This window comes from Anopheles coluzzii, chromosome X (genome assembly GCF_943734685.1).
Source record: "Anopheles coluzzii chromosome X, AcolN3, whole genome shotgun sequence".
NCBI lineage: Eukaryota > Metazoa > Arthropoda > Insecta > Diptera > Culicidae > Anopheles > Anopheles coluzzii.
In genome coordinates this window covers 5,402,041-5,416,533 of record NC_064669.1, presented here as the reverse complement: position 1 = coordinate 5,416,533, position 14,493 = coordinate 5,402,041, and the positions used below count along the sequence as shown (strand labels likewise).

The window sequence follows — 14,493 nt, the reverse complement described above, 5'->3', positions numbered from 1 at the left end:
GCGTGGCAACAACGGAGAGGCAAGTGTTTGTGTTTTGTTGCGGTTGCTTTCGGTTATGCTTTCGTTAGAGATTGTTTGGGTTTGAGAGTTCGCTGAAAGGGACAAACCCCCTGGAACCGAAAGGGGACATACCACTGCACTGGCAAACAGTAATAATACTGTACCAGAAGTACTGTTTTGATGATGAATCTCCGCCCTCGAACTCTCCAGTTTGATGAGCGATATTATCCAAACAATCCCTAGCAGGGCCTTGCATGGAGTTCCTGGAGTTGCCGACCGCACGCTGCACTTAGGGAAATGAGTGGTCGTTAAAGTGAAGCATAGACATAGCTTAACGTAGCCCGTCCCCTCGTCGGCAGATGCACTTGAGATCCTGCCTTCGGAATCCCGTCCCCTTACCCGGACATCACCCTTTGATTCTCGGTATCGGACCCGCAATGGAGAGGTTTCCAAAAACCGAAAACCAACCGAAACCTCCACCGGTGGGTTATTTATAACGACACCCGAGTTGTCTGTAAACAGTGCTGTACCGAGTTGAGCTTCGGTGTACCCGTTCACTCCCCCCCTCCCTGTCCCCCCTCGGTACATTGTCCTGCCACAACCGTCCGGGAGCGTTTACAGTTTCAAAATCCCCCGTGAGGGTGTCTGGTTGGCGCTGGCAGAGGAGACGTTTGCGCAAGCGATTAATTGCTGACGTTGGTCTGTGGTGTGAAGTAACATCCTGTGTACCGTTTCGGGGCGACATTCGGTAACACTGGCAGCTTCGGTGTGGAGACTGCTTCCGCCGCAAGATGCCGCGGTTTCAGAGCGCGCGAGGTTATCAGTTTGATTGAAGGTTAGGCTTGGACCGTTGGAAGGAACTTGTCGCATCCGTACCGGACCGCGATAAGCGACCACATAAGGTCCGATTGAAGATGTAACCATTGCTAGGCACAGCGTGGAACAATTCAAACCCAGTACACAGAACTTACTTTGAATAGGGTTCCAGGGGGCTAACGACTCCCAACAGGCTTGAGGAGTAAGGTCACAGTTCCCAACATCTCTCAACCAGCTACTCCAAACTTTAATCTACACTTACTTTGAAGATTTCTGTTTCTTGTTGGTGAATATCGTTGAAGCACAGAATGTTACCAAAGACCCAAGGACTTGGTGCACCAGTAAACAATAACACTACACGGTAGCTGCGGTAGCTCCGGAAGCACGTCTCTTGCACCCGATTTGGTGGCGTCCGATCGGCACGATCGTTAGAGCCAGACTGACTCGACTCGGGCACAGAGAGTCGACCCGAACCCGCCGGGATGGGATCTCGTGGGCGTCCCGGTGATGCGACGACTCTTCCCGGCCAAGCGGAGCAAGCGAGAACACGCTCGCCACACTCCCTCCACAGTCGGCGGGGTCTGGGGAAGGGCGGGCGGGAACTGTTAAAGACAAAACCATAAGACCCCGCCGGATGATTAGCTCGCGTATGAGATGTAAGATTGCGCGCGCGCGCCCGCTCCCGCGCTCGTTTCCTCAGCCGAAGAATGTGCCGAAGTGTGTTCTGAAGTTTCGAATGGACCGGATGGACGGCCGTCCCTGCAAACCTCATTCGCTTGCCGACATTTGCACATGCGGTGAAGTAATTAAGGGCGATCTGTATGTGTTAGTGTGTGTGTGTGTTTGTTTGATACGCAAAAAGTACTGCTAAGGTCGTTAATGTAGGAAGGGGGGCTCGTGTACTTCTTGAAGCTGATGTGATTGCCGCATGGTTTTAATCTCCCTCCACTAATTATTTTCACTTTAGATGTCTTGAGATGACACGAATGAAGCCCGAGTGAAGTCTCTTTAATGTAGAGAAACATAACACAAAAGATGCATAACTACAACTCTGCCAGACCTACCAGGGCGATCCGGGCGTCTAGAAGAGCAAACGGGAAGCGGAGATCTAACAGGCCGTCACGTGTTGTCGGTAATGGGCACGCTTCCAGCCAGCCTGCCAACACATCCTAATGGCATTGCGAAGGAAAAAGAACCCTATCTGAGGAACGGGAGAGTGGCGAGAAGTAGAAGAGGAAGAGGGAGGAAAAAAACAAACGCTTCCGCTTCTTCGCCCAAGATAGCGCTCGTATTACGTATCGGTCTGCGGCAGCTGCGTTTTCAGTTAGATCGTACTGCTGCCATACTGCCTCGTTTATCGAGCGTGTTGTCTATGTGTTTGTGTGTGTGTGTGTTGCGGCATTGCTTTCACAGGGTTTTACGAGAGCAACTACAAAAAAAAGACACCATTTCCGTTTGTCCCAAATTCAAACAGCACCGACAAATCTTCACAAATCTTCAGGAACTCCCCAGTAAGTCACACCAGTAAAGATCGGAAAGCATGCGGAGTACTAGGAGATAGGCAAAGGCACTAGATTGATGAGGCTTTATTAACAGATATACAGGTAGCTTTTGTTACACTGGAAGGTAATAATGATAATGATTAGTCTAAAACCTTTCCCAGCAAGGCCGCTTGGTGCGTCCTGACTTGCACATGTTAAGCGACTTCCAGCGGTTTAAACAATGATTGCTGCATTAGGAAAAAACTTGCACCTATATCTCCCGGGATCATAAATAAAAAAAAATCAATTAAACACAGGCTGCGCTCGAATTAAATTTGTTTGTGTTGTATCTCACAACAACAGAGGGATTACACTTGTATTTCGGCTTACGAACATGGACATGGACAGGCAGGAGTATTAAACGTTCGACACTAAATCTCAAAAGCACACATTAACATACAGATACAGTACTCTTTTGTACACCAATTTCTATGTTGTTACTTGCTTGCGTTTGTGCTCATGCTAGATAACAGGCTAGTAATATTCTGCATTGCTCAATACTTCCTGTTCACTTTCTCACCACCTTTCAGCGTGCCTTGAGAGGGTCAGAGGACCTACGCTTAATGGCTAACACAACTCGCGCACACTCCACACTACAGATCAATCGCAAAGCAGACGATAAAGCACACGGGGGGCAAATAAGAGATGGCTTAGTGGGTCGGCTGCTTGCTTAAAGCTATTCGGGTTGGCAAAAGTGAAGTTCCCTTGTTCCTTCCCTGATTGTACCCCATCCAGGGGCATCGTGCTGCCTTGAGTTGATGGGAAGATTTTGACTGTACAATTTTAAATACAACCGTGTTGTTTTATTTTGATTGTTTCCGTTACTTGTTACTAAGCCCTATTCCAGAGCGGAAGCAGTAGCTGCTGCTTACATCCCATGCCCTTGCTATAACACATCTAACGCAGCTGCCGTAAGTTAGTAGTGCCTTAACGCTTGCCTTAACACTACACTAATGGACCTAAGTGTTCGCCTCTGTACAGCTTGCCTTGCTCTGCTTCCTTGTTCCGCGCCCCCTGCGGACTTTCCACGTCCTTCGAAATCTTACATTATGTCGTATGGATTAAAGAATTGCAAATATAATAATAATAATAATCGTACCGAAAATAAAACCCTGCTAAACGATAATCGAAATGCGTTGGCGTTATTATGCTGCTTGTCCCGCATCCGCCCTCATCGGCGGAATGGGGTGATGATGCGTTCGGTCAGGTAGCGGCGGACCAGGCAAAGTACCGGCAGCCCGAGCCCGATTCATATGTTGGTCGACTCGATCGCCGCATTGTCGAGCGGCCCCAGCCCGTCCCCGTAGTCCAGCTCGTCCTCTGGCGCGAAGTCGTCCAGGTCGTGCTCCTTGTTCTCGGGACAGTCGCGACAGCGCGACTCGTTGATGCCGTAGTTGAGACAGTACTGGCCGATGCACTCGCAGCAACCATCGTGGAACCAGCTGGTAGGGCGGAAGGGGGCAAGGGAAAGAAGCGATTAGAGTGCGCCTATCGATCGGAATGTTACCTTTTTGGGGGGGGGGGGGGGGGGGAAATGATGTCTCACCGATAACTGCTGGCACCCATCGTCCGGCAGCTCTCCTTGCACTTGTTCCAGGACATGCACTGGGCCTGGTAGGCGACGGTACAGTTGACCGTGATTTTGTTCGGATCCTCGTACTTCTGCTTCAGATCCATGTCGGTCGAGTCTGAAAGGTAGAGGAAGCGTTTAGTTGCCGATTGTTGCAATTGCAGGCTTTTCCCAACGATTTTGGAGTTTCTTGAATTCGATATTTTTTGAACTTTTTTTTTTAATTATTTTTTTCGCACAATTTGTTGCATCATTTCATTCGAAAAGCATGTCAGCACAATGCCAAAACACGACGAAACATGTTAAGGAAATAAAATAAAAAAATAAACAAAAACTCCTGGAACCAATTCAAACATCTTGCGAAACAAACATAAAAATCGTCGAATACAAAAAAAAACACTTTAAAAAAACGAACCCCGCCCGAAGAACGCTACTCACGGACAACGTATTTCGTCGCACCGTCACCCTTCGGCCCGTACAGTGCCGCATCGATGTCGATCGGGAACGAGATCACCTTCCAGCGGCCCTGCGCATCCTGCTCGGACGTGATCACGTCGTACAGGTTGGGGAAACCCTCCAGGTCCTCGATGTGCGACTGCTTCGACAGCTCGTTGGACGTTTCGTTCGGCTTCGGGCACATCTCGAGACAGCTGCAGCACTCGGTGTACAGGTAGCTCAGGCACTCGGCGCACTCCTTGCAGCAGGTGCAGCTCTTCATGTCGCACTTGCAGCTCTGCGTCAGCATGCACTTGGAGACGATCGAGGCGCACACCATCTCGTTGCAGCTCGCCGCTAGCTGGACGCAGGTCAGCAGCACCAGCACGGCGCCGGCGAGCAGCGCGAACGCTTTCCCGTCCGTCCGCCGCCTTTCGCGCTCCATTGGTTTGGAGGGGGGTGTTTTGGAGTAGCGTTTCTCGCAATCTGAGGAGGAAACGAAGGAGAAGAGAAAAGGGTAAGGGCAATGCTGATGGGATGCAGATGGGGGAAAATTTCCGTTCAAAGTTTTGCTTTTAAAGACACGCACACCACGCAGAGAGAGGCTTCCGACAGTTTCACTTCCGCTTGATGCTTCTTCTAGCCGAGACGCAATAAGGGTTGTCGGGTGCGATGCGGGGATGAAATTCTCTGAATTCTGCTTGAAGCGCTGGCTTCGCTTTGTTTGCGTTCACAGAACCACTCGCCCCTCTCGTTTGTTGACAAGATCTTATCAGGATCACGTTCAAGGAGCAACGGACATTCCGGAAGATTGTTCGACGAGCAAATCCCTTCCCACACTGACTGGCACTCTCTAATGCACACACTAATATTACCGGTCCATTGCTAGGTTATGTGTCTTTCCAACCTCTCTTCTCTCTCTCATGTTCTCTTCCTCCATCTCTCTCTCTCTCTCTCTCTCTCTCTCTCGGATCGTGCTAAGGTAAGATTCTCCAAAGTTAATTAATATGTAAACAAAACCGCATCGCCGCCGCGGTTGATCGTAAGCGGTGTGTTGATCGTTGCGTTGCGCTGAGCGGTGCTGTTTGAGCTGCACCTCGCCACCCTTTTACATGCCCCCTCGCCAACCACCCCCCCCCCCCCTCTCGCTGGTGGGCATTCGGTTCCAAGAGGGGGAAGTGGGTTGGGGATGGCGTTGTATGATTGTAGAGGGCGCGTGAAGGAAATTGTGGCGAACCTGTTTCGCGTGCTGTTTTTCTTTCGTCTCGGCCAGCCAAGGCCAGTTTACTCCTGGAGTGTGTGTATTTGTGTATGTGTGTGTGTGTGTGTGATAGCTTTCTAGAAGCTGCGCCTAGGAAAAGTGGAAGGGGGAAACGGGTGGGAACAGTGCACGATACATTCCAATCGCCCGGGGCCTGAGATCATTCTGCTGCGCTTGTTAGTTTTTGTTTGTTTGTGTGCGTGTGTGTGTGTGTGTGTGTAAATCAACACTCAAGCAGGGATCTGGCTTATGTCTGGAAGGCATTTCCGTGTCTTCCTTCTCACTCGTGCTTGACTTTTTTGCCCTTCCGCAGCACGGCAACTATTTGTTGTTGTTGCACGAGGGTGGAAAATATTGAAATTGATTCCGTTTTTTAAATACTCGGTCGCAAACCCCTGCCTGATCTTCCATTAAACCCTAAACGATAACAAAAGGCTTACCAGTAGCACACAAAAACACACACACGCGCGCGCGCGACAACAGGCTGTGAGCTTGATCACGATCGCCTTCCTTTCTTTCCTTTTTTTTTGCTTCACACTCTGGACCTGCTTGCGATGCTCGGTTCACCTCAGCGAACGATGTCTGTACGGAATTCCACCAAACGGTGACGGGACCGAATGTAACGCCGTTACGCAGTGTGTGCGTGCGCGCCCAACACCAAGCCGAACTGAAACCGATTCGGACGGCGGCGCAGGTCCCTACAGCATCCAGCACAGCTCGGACAGCTACATCACGCGCAACGCAACACACACACACACACACATGCGCATACTCCGGAATGGCACCACTATTGTTGTATTGCTTTTTGGTTTGGTGTATCGCTGTTTGTTTGGGTCAAGAAAGTTGGCCAGCTGTACTCTTCGCTCAAACAAGCGCGACGGTGGTGGTGATGGGCGAATCGGTTAAGTACCTGGAACGATAACTGGAACGGAACAGGTACGGGAGTTTGGGTCAGTCGAACCTAGTCTCGACCGCGGTGGCAATACAAGATCTCTTAAGGTTTTTTTTGCTGTATGCCAACACTTTGCGAGTTTGCCATGTGGTTTATTGTATGCTCTCTAAATGTTTGAATTAGTTATTTTTTGAACGTTAAGATGATAAACAAAATGGAAGGGATGAATTAAAAAAAAACTAAATTGAGCAATAGTCATTCAATCGTGGAACTTACTCAAAACTATTTGAGTAGTAGATTATAAATATTGAGAATTACTGTGCACGCATCTTTTTAATCCATACGCTCATTAATCCGTACTTTTGTCAACCGAATGCATGAGTTTAATCCGTGTTCAACCACAAGTAGCGAGATTTATTTAAAAAAAAATATTATAAATACCTCTCTATTTTTAATAATATTAGCTCTCGAAACGAAATTTGAGTATGTATGAAATATTATAATCAATTCATGTAGTGATGCAAACATTTAAATTTGAAAATTACAAACAAACATTTCATAACTTAATTTAATAATCCTCAATCAATCGTGGATTATCGAGAGTGAACAGCATTAAAAACAAACCTTCCAAAAAAAAAACCAGCACTAAAAAGAAAAAATAATAATAAATAAAAAAAACACAAAAAGACCATCGAGAAAATATCCCCAAGCAAAATGAGCGAAAAAGTGAAAATATTTTAAAGGGAGCTATAAAATAGATACAAAAAACAAGTATTCGCATGAACCCTGATTGTTTTGGTATGAAACTTTACATTCCAAGCAATTTTTTCTGCATCCTCAATCAGTAACTGTGTAGAGCTTAACCTTAAAGTGATTTCAAGACTAACGGAAAAAAATATTTTCAGATTCTGGTATTCTCATTGTTTGTTAACATTATGATTTCATAATGTGAAAAGGGTGAAAATAAAAAAAAAGAATTCATAGTTAACACTTACTTGAATCTCATAATGCATTTAATGAGTAACGTGTCAAACTTATATAATTTTTCATTCTCAAGGATTTACTGGGGTTAATTAATGAAATCATCACGTCCTTGTTGTGGGCACTCGTAAAATGTTTACAACATATTAATTTTGCTATTAAGTTGAGAAATATCACGCTTTTACATGCTTTGACAAATAATTGCTTAAATTTCTTTATTTGGCGCGGAGGTGACAAAATGTTGAAAAATTTGTCAACCTTGTCAAAACATCTTGTCAACGTCTGTATATCATCAATATTTTGTTTAAGAAGTACTTCATAGGTACATAAATCAAATAGAAAAATGCGTTTTAGCAATTTTACCATAGCAATGGGTCAAAACTGCGTCAAATAGCCGTTTGATTACGTCATCATTTTGTCACTCTCGTGGCCTTGCGCCTATTTAAGGTCACTCCATAATTTTGTCCATTGAACAATTCTACCGACCATAGTGAGCCGATCGGTTCATTATTCCCGCAACTTTTCAACTAGTGCATGCAAGGTTGCTTGAAAAAAGATACTATACGAGAAATATGTTTCCTGTGGAACGGATCTCAGCAAATTTAACGAACCGGCACTCAGCTGAGCACAGCTACACTCAGTTTCTCACGATCGATCTGGTGAGCCGTATTTCTCACTTGCCACTCAATGACAGTGCTGTTCGCCCTTTGCGTCATACTGGAATATGGGCATGGCCAAAAAGTAGCAATAAAATATTAAAATATATTACAAAAAAAAAATAGTATTATTTTTTTTTCTCCCAAGCATGAGCAAAATATAACTGCAATTTGAATTGAAAAAATGTTACACAAAATGTATAAAAAAAAGAAAAAAAAAAGAACTCAACTTTTTGTTGGCCAGGCGATGGTAGCTGCACAGGCCGCCCATGCAGACATGCATGAGCGGTTAAAATGTGCAGACGCTAGTGCACGCTTGGTGGAAAAAAAACGTCGTGTCCGTTAGTCGTGTTTAGGTCGGGCAGCGAGCAGCATCAACCTGGATCCGTCGACCGTCGAAATTTCTCCGCTCGCAGTTTGTTTGGTTTCGTTACCCATTTTCCGCACCTTAGGTGCGTTGTGCGGGCAAAGAAAGTAGCGCCAACAAAAAGGGAAAAGTTTGACTGTGACATCAAGTGATTTTAAGTGGCCAACTACGGCATAAAAAAAGGAGAAGAAATTGGTTAGTTTGAGAAAGTTATTAAATTTTTCTTGAAGCTCCCCTGCTCGGAGAGAAGCCCGGCACTGGTGAAACGGAGCATGTGGACTTGGAAGACGCGTGGATGATTGTGTGTTATAGTTACAGTTACAGTTTTGAAAGGTAAAAAAAAGGAAGAAACAACTCGTGTGTGACAGTCTCAAAACAGTAAGGGAAAAAGGGGCAAGCTAAGTAACGACCTTCCCCCCTTTTACTGTACTGCCAAAAACATAAAATTACGAAAGAAAAGGGAGCAACGACGGTTCGCTGCTTTTTTGTTTTGTTTTGTTTTTTGTTTTTGCAAACATCCCTTCGCGCTCAACCCAACGTCATCGTGTTCAACCGCAACCCAACGGGCAGTGCAGTCAAGCGAAGGGCATTCGTCCTTGCTGTTCGAGCAACACAAACTAAAGCCCGGCAAAGGATCGGGCACAGGAGTCGGCGTCGGAACGGGGTGAAAGCCACCTCGTGGCACAAAACGGCACCAAAACGGCTCCCAAAATGCTAGAGGTAAGTCGCTACGCGAATTTTTACATTCTTTGTGTGCGCGCAATGTTTGTATATGTGTGTTTCCGTGTGCTCTATTTGTATCCTTTTGTTTTTCCGTCTCTCGAGTGAACTGTTTTAGTTTGTAAGATAGAAATCTCCAACGAAAGAGTTCGGGGTTCGTCGCTTAGCATTTGCAGGGTTTGTTTTCGGTTTTATTTTGTATTGTAAAGCGTCATGTATCCGTTTTTTTTTAATTTTCTTGATTCGGAGTCTTCAACTAGTTGTCATTTTGTCGAAAATCTTCCAATTATGTACGTATATAAATAGTAGAAAGAACATATATGGCACTACAAGTCTTTTGTTTTGGCAAGCCCGCCAGGTACAGCGTTTGAAGAAACCCACAAATTCGCAACAAAAAGGGGATGATTGCTTTCCCGTGAGTGAAAAGTGATAAAAGAAAACACGACCTCGGGATTTACAGACACACCACCACCACCACCACCACCACCACCATTGGTTTGCTTAGGTTCCTCGCCTAGGCGCTAGCCAAAACGCTATCCGAACAGCTCGGGTGTGGCCAATTAGCGAATCGAAGCCGCCGGTTGCCCAGGCTTCCCCCTCTGGGCCGAAAACTGGGTCAGCACTCCTTCCGCCGGGGCCGGGCAGGGAAGTAGTGGGCACTTGCGCTTGGGCGGCTAATTATTTCATTTTCATTCGCTTCCTTATCTGTTGAGCGCGCGCGCTTTTCTGCTGCTGTTGCTGCTTCTGACTCGAACGGAAAAAAGGGAGCACGGGTGGATTTGTGTCAAAATCTTGCGCGTTTTGTTTCGCCTCCAAGTGAACGGGGGTATGAGGTTCCAGGGGAGGTTTTTTTGTGGATATCGTGATTGAATCCGTAAGCGTACCTGATCGTTAGTTTTTCTGGGTGTGGACAGGGTATTCTAGCAAGGTATGGCTGTAGTTTCGTTTGAAAGCTGAACGAGTTTCGTAAGGTCCAGCAAAACATTGTGGAAGAAACACACACACACACAGTTTTGATTATTATCCTCTCGTCAGCTTGATTCTTCTGGCTCATTTAAATCCTTGGCCTTAATTTCTTTTTGGAAGGTAGAAATTTAGGAAAGGATTCAGGCACAAAAAAAACCCAAATAAAAGCACAATGATGCCTACTTTAGCGCATCCTGGTGTGCTTCCACGAAGGATTGGGCCTTTGGTTGGGTGTTTCGAAATCATCCCCCCTTTTTTTCGGTGTGTAATTTACACCATCTGAAGAACCGATTTGGGTCCGCTCACGCTCTATCACGGATGGTTTAATTTATGCTGCATGCATCCACCCCATCCTAAAAGGAGCTGAGCCAGGTAAAACGGCAACTCATCGTAACAGCAGCTCAGAAGAGTATACAAAATATAGTTTTTATTGCAGAAAAAATTGCCACATCTCGAAAAAAATCTGGAGACAGCGCATATTTAATGTTTAGCAAATAAAGCGTTGCTCGCAACAGACTTCAACGCAGCGAAATTGAACCAAACACAAAAGCATCCAGCGTACGCACGTTGGAAGGGAAACTCGAGCCATCACTGGCTCATTAGGAGAAAAGTGAAAACACACCCCGCGTACGTGCGAGCTTTGCTGGGTTGTAGGTGGAACATGTGCGTGTGTGTGTTTGGAGTTCGGGTGGTTTTATCATATAAAAATAACGCACACACACACACACACGTGCTGCGCAGTAAAAGAGATCCAAACCGAAGACGCTTTCCTCTTTTCGAAAGAGCTGCGTTAGGCTCTTCTTTTCGGATGCTTTCTTTTGCGATTTCCACATACACACATGCAGGCTTTAACTCGCACGCAGCGTTTGACAGATGGGCAGTGGAAGGAAAAACGCATCGCGCTTGCTTTTCGTTTTTGTTTCCCTTCCGTCTCTTTCGCTTCTGTTGGAGCCTGCCGCACAGGAGAGACATGGGAAAAAAACGGCAGTTGAAAAAAATGGGAGGTAAAATCGCACAACTCGCACAACGGGTCAACGACACACGACATCTTCGCAGCAGGGTTCGATTGCATTAAGATGTTGCCAAAAAAAAAAAAAAAAAAAAAAAACAAAAAACAAAAAAAGACACAATCGCCCCAACCATGTCTTCTGTTTCGCCCGTCTTTAGCTCCTTTCGAAATGAATGCGCATCCAGCCAGCTCCCCAGCAAAGGTCGTTCAACGTGTCCAGCTCTGCTCCTTCCCTTTTTGGATATCTCGCACACCCTCCAACTCACCCCCTCTGCCTTTATGGTGAACCTTTGCCCCGCGGAACCTTATGGCTGTGCTGTTGGCCGCGGCCCTTACCTTTTATTAACGCCGGTAAGGTTGCCCTTTTTTTACCCGCTCGTTTGCTGCCGGACAATAAACTCTCGGCTCACAGCACTGCAACGGTAATCATCCGCCAAAAAAAAAAAAAAAAAAAAAAAAAAAACAAAAAAACTGAGACCCTTCCAAGAAGTGGAGCTGCTCTCGATTGGCCCACAAAAAGGGTTGGGTAATTTGTTGTTGGGAGTGTTCGGTCGTGTTTTTATTTGTCTGCAGCTCTCCACTTTTAGATGGCTGGATGCGACCATGAACTCGTTTTTCATTTGTGCTGTTGCTGTAGTGTAGAGATGTTAGTACATATCTTTTCTTATTTATTGGGCCAACACAGCTCCTGAGAATTAGATCGTTTGCTTCCAAAATGAACGAACGATATGAACCAGAAGAAAAATACAAAGTTTGAAAATTGTTGCTGCGACCCTTCGTGGGGTGCTCCACACAAATTACGCGGATGCTGTTTTAGGTCTAGGGTTTAGATGCTCGAAAGTCACAGTCATCGCCACAGACAGTGACTCAATGGAGCTGCGTTGCTAAAGGTGCTGGGCAGGCGACCAACCCAAAGTGTTCGGTGTAGGGTGGCTGAAGGCTAAGAGGAGGTTTATTTTTTTAATGCAAATTGACAACCAATCGAGTGGCACACCTCCAAGAATCTTGTGGCGTCGTCGGCGGAAATCACTCGTTTGCGAAACATATATAAAAAATGCTGGTAGAATAAGAATAAGGTATATAAGCATAGGAATAAGAGTTCCGAAGCGAGATGAGTAAAAAGTATCACCAGAAGATATCTTTGAGAGTGAGATTGAAAAGTTTGAAGTTCTAACTGTGGATCTGACTAATATCTTAGAATTTGCGGTATTGGAGGAGTTTAAGAAGTAGATACAGGATGACACATGGAAAGGGCCTATCAGACTTAGATCCTGTTCATTATCCCTAATATCCCAATGTCCAAAAGCATTCCAATCTTTAATTTTCAAAGTCTGACTAATATCTTAGAATTTGGGATATTGGAGGAGTTTAAGAAGTAGGTACAGAATGACAAATGGAAAGGAGAAAATAGACTTAGATCCTGTCCATTATCCCTAACATCTCAATGCCCAATGCCCAGAGCCATTCCAATCTTTAATTTCCAAAATCATTGAAGTAAGATCTCCAAAGAGCTCCATCTATAATATCCCAGAACTAGGTTTTTGGAAATTCCAACAGAACTCCAACGGCTGCTGGGCTAATTTTGAAGTCGCTCTGTGTCTCCATTCGACGAACCGTTCGAAACTGACGTCAAACTACAACAAAAACAACAGCAAACACACAAAGCTAAATGAAGCGATCGCGTCGATCACTTTTACTTGTGATCCCGTTTGCTTCCCATGTTACCGGGCGCTTGGGATAAGAGAAAACGAACTTATAAAAAAAAAACTCGCTCAGGAATGGAAGACGCAAGCGGCACAAGGTTCACTTCCCGTACTCGTCCATCCGTCGTTACCGGTTGCTTCCGGGGAACCGGTTCTGGCTGGACGCGAACAGGGAAGTGTGTCACACCAGGCCAAGGAAAAAAAGGGAAAGTCCGCGAAAGCCTACCCAGGGGGAGATCAGGAGGGAAGCAACAATTTTGCAGTGAATGTTAACAAAAAAAAAAAAGAAAGAAAGAAAAAAACAGCTCCATCGTTGTACATGAAACTGTGACAGTTCGGGTGACTGTCAGCTTGTCCCTTGTCGATTGATGCCCCCCCAAAATCCTCACGATCGCTTTTCGCGCGTTTCGATTTAAAGGGCCCTCCGGTGTTTACGGTTTGGGCTGTACTATCCCACGCTAGACAACTTGAAGGTACCCTTCCCTCCTCTCGGCTCCAACTCGATTGGTCCGAAAATAGTGAAGGTCGATCTCACGCCGCCATCGATGAGTCAGCCAGTTCCTATTGGCGAAGAAACACCACCAAGTCCACTAAAAAAAAAAAAGGGATTAAAACCCGACCTCAAAACAACGACCAAAACGGTATGACAGCGTTGGAAAATGGGTGTAAGAGGCACAAATTTCCAAACATATCAAACGATCCCTCCCGCGTGGTGTCATTTCAAAAGCTACCGGGCCAGGCGGAGATTGAGATCCCATCGATCACCAACACGCGCACGCGTACTTTGATGAGGATTTATTTACAGGCAGGGTTACTCAGTTATGCAGTCAGATCGGTATTGTAAAGTGTTTGGTTTGGATTTTATATTCGTCGGACAATTTAAGTCTACAATAATTTCTGTAATGTTCTATACTTTAACCAAAGATGCACACGGACCGCAGACTTTGAGCCATTTTCCGTTGGATCAATTCCAGACAAGTTGGCCATACGTCTATGGAAGGGTTTCATACTATACTTGAAAAGCACAATAAGATTCTCAATTCTAATTGCGAAATTCACAATTTGAAAGTTAATTGTAAAAAGCGGAAATCTAAGAATTTTGACAAATGAGCTTAAACAAACGAGTGAAGATTGATGGCAGACGAATGTTGGAGAATCATCTTTGAAATTCAGCCCAAATAACTTATCGAGTGCGATCGTTTTGAAAGTCATGAAGAGACGTTTGGTTGTATAGGAAGTTAATTGGTTGATGGAGCATTCAGTAAACTTTCTAATTCTATGACGTAATGAACATTTAAAGTACTTGTTGATGTAATGATGTTGACATTTAGTAGTTGAAATAAACATTTGTGACGGCTGATGTTTGTACATGATTTGTCAAAATCAAATATGACAGATCAGATCTGTCTGTTGATGGCGAACAGTACATCCCGGAACAGAACGTTTGATCACTGTTGGAATTTATGACATCTCAGAAACCTGTAACAATCAACTTAGCAAACCCAGTATCCACAAGAAGCTCCGAACCAACCCCTGCAGCTTCTGCGTACGATTGCTGTTGCACGAGACAAATGGT

At 45.4% G+C, this 14,493-nt stretch overlaps 3 protein-coding genes and 1 long non-coding RNA gene across 6 annotated transcripts in view; 2 read left to right on the top strand and 2 right to left on the bottom strand.

The window, feature by feature from the left end:
- Positions 1 to 1,282, bottom strand: part of LOC120960152 (SPARC) — a 4,585-nt gene extending 3,303 nt beyond the window's left edge. Inside the window, exon 1 of the mRNA XM_040384151.2 lies at positions 1,079 to 1,282. The gene's annotated coding sequence lies outside the window, so the exon portion shown is untranslated. The remainder of the gene's footprint in view (positions 1 to 1,078) is intronic.
- The window catches only part of LOC120960173 (uncharacterized), a 14,076-nt gene extending 11,084 nt beyond the window's left edge, over positions 1 to 2,992 (top strand). Inside the window, exon 2 of the long non-coding RNA XR_007452598.1 lies at positions 1,784 to 2,992. This is a non-coding gene — a long non-coding RNA (uncharacterized LOC120960173). The remainder of the gene's footprint in view (positions 1 to 1,783) is intronic.
- On the bottom strand, positions 2,365 to 6,386 carry LOC120960140 (protein twisted gastrulation-like). Of its 2 annotated transcripts, none has more exons than XM_040384131.2 (4): positions 6,064 to 6,386; positions 4,366 to 4,848; positions 3,904 to 4,045; positions 2,365 to 3,799 (listed from the first exon to the last, which is right to left on the bottom strand). In XM_040384131.2, exons 2-4 carry the CDS (start codon positions 4,805 to 4,807, stop codon positions 3,607 to 3,609), a joined length of 777 nt encoding a protein of 258 aa, XP_040240065.1. In that variant the 5' UTR covers positions 4,808 to 4,848; positions 6,064 to 6,386; the 3' UTR covers positions 2,365 to 3,606. The 2 variants fall into 2 exon arrangements, with proteins under 2 accessions (XP_040240065.1, XP_040240074.1); XM_040384140.2 differs by lacking the exon at positions 6,064 to 6,386 and adding an exon at positions 4,952 to 5,442.
- A 1,931-nt stretch (positions 6,387 to 8,317) lies between these two features.
- The window catches only part of LOC120949999 (uncharacterized), a 35,762-nt gene continuing 29,586 nt past the window's right edge, over positions 8,318 to 14,493 (top strand). The window contains exon 1 of one of the 2 annotated variants that reach the window (XM_040367694.2): positions 8,318 to 9,239. Coding sequence is in view for 1 of the 2 variants with exons in the window: in XM_040367721.2 (XP_040223655.2) it covers positions 9,231 to 9,239 (9 nt within the window). In the remaining variant the exon portion in view is untranslated. The remainder of the gene's footprint in view (positions 9,240 to 14,493) is intronic. The other variant, XM_040367721.2, reaches the window with a different exon arrangement.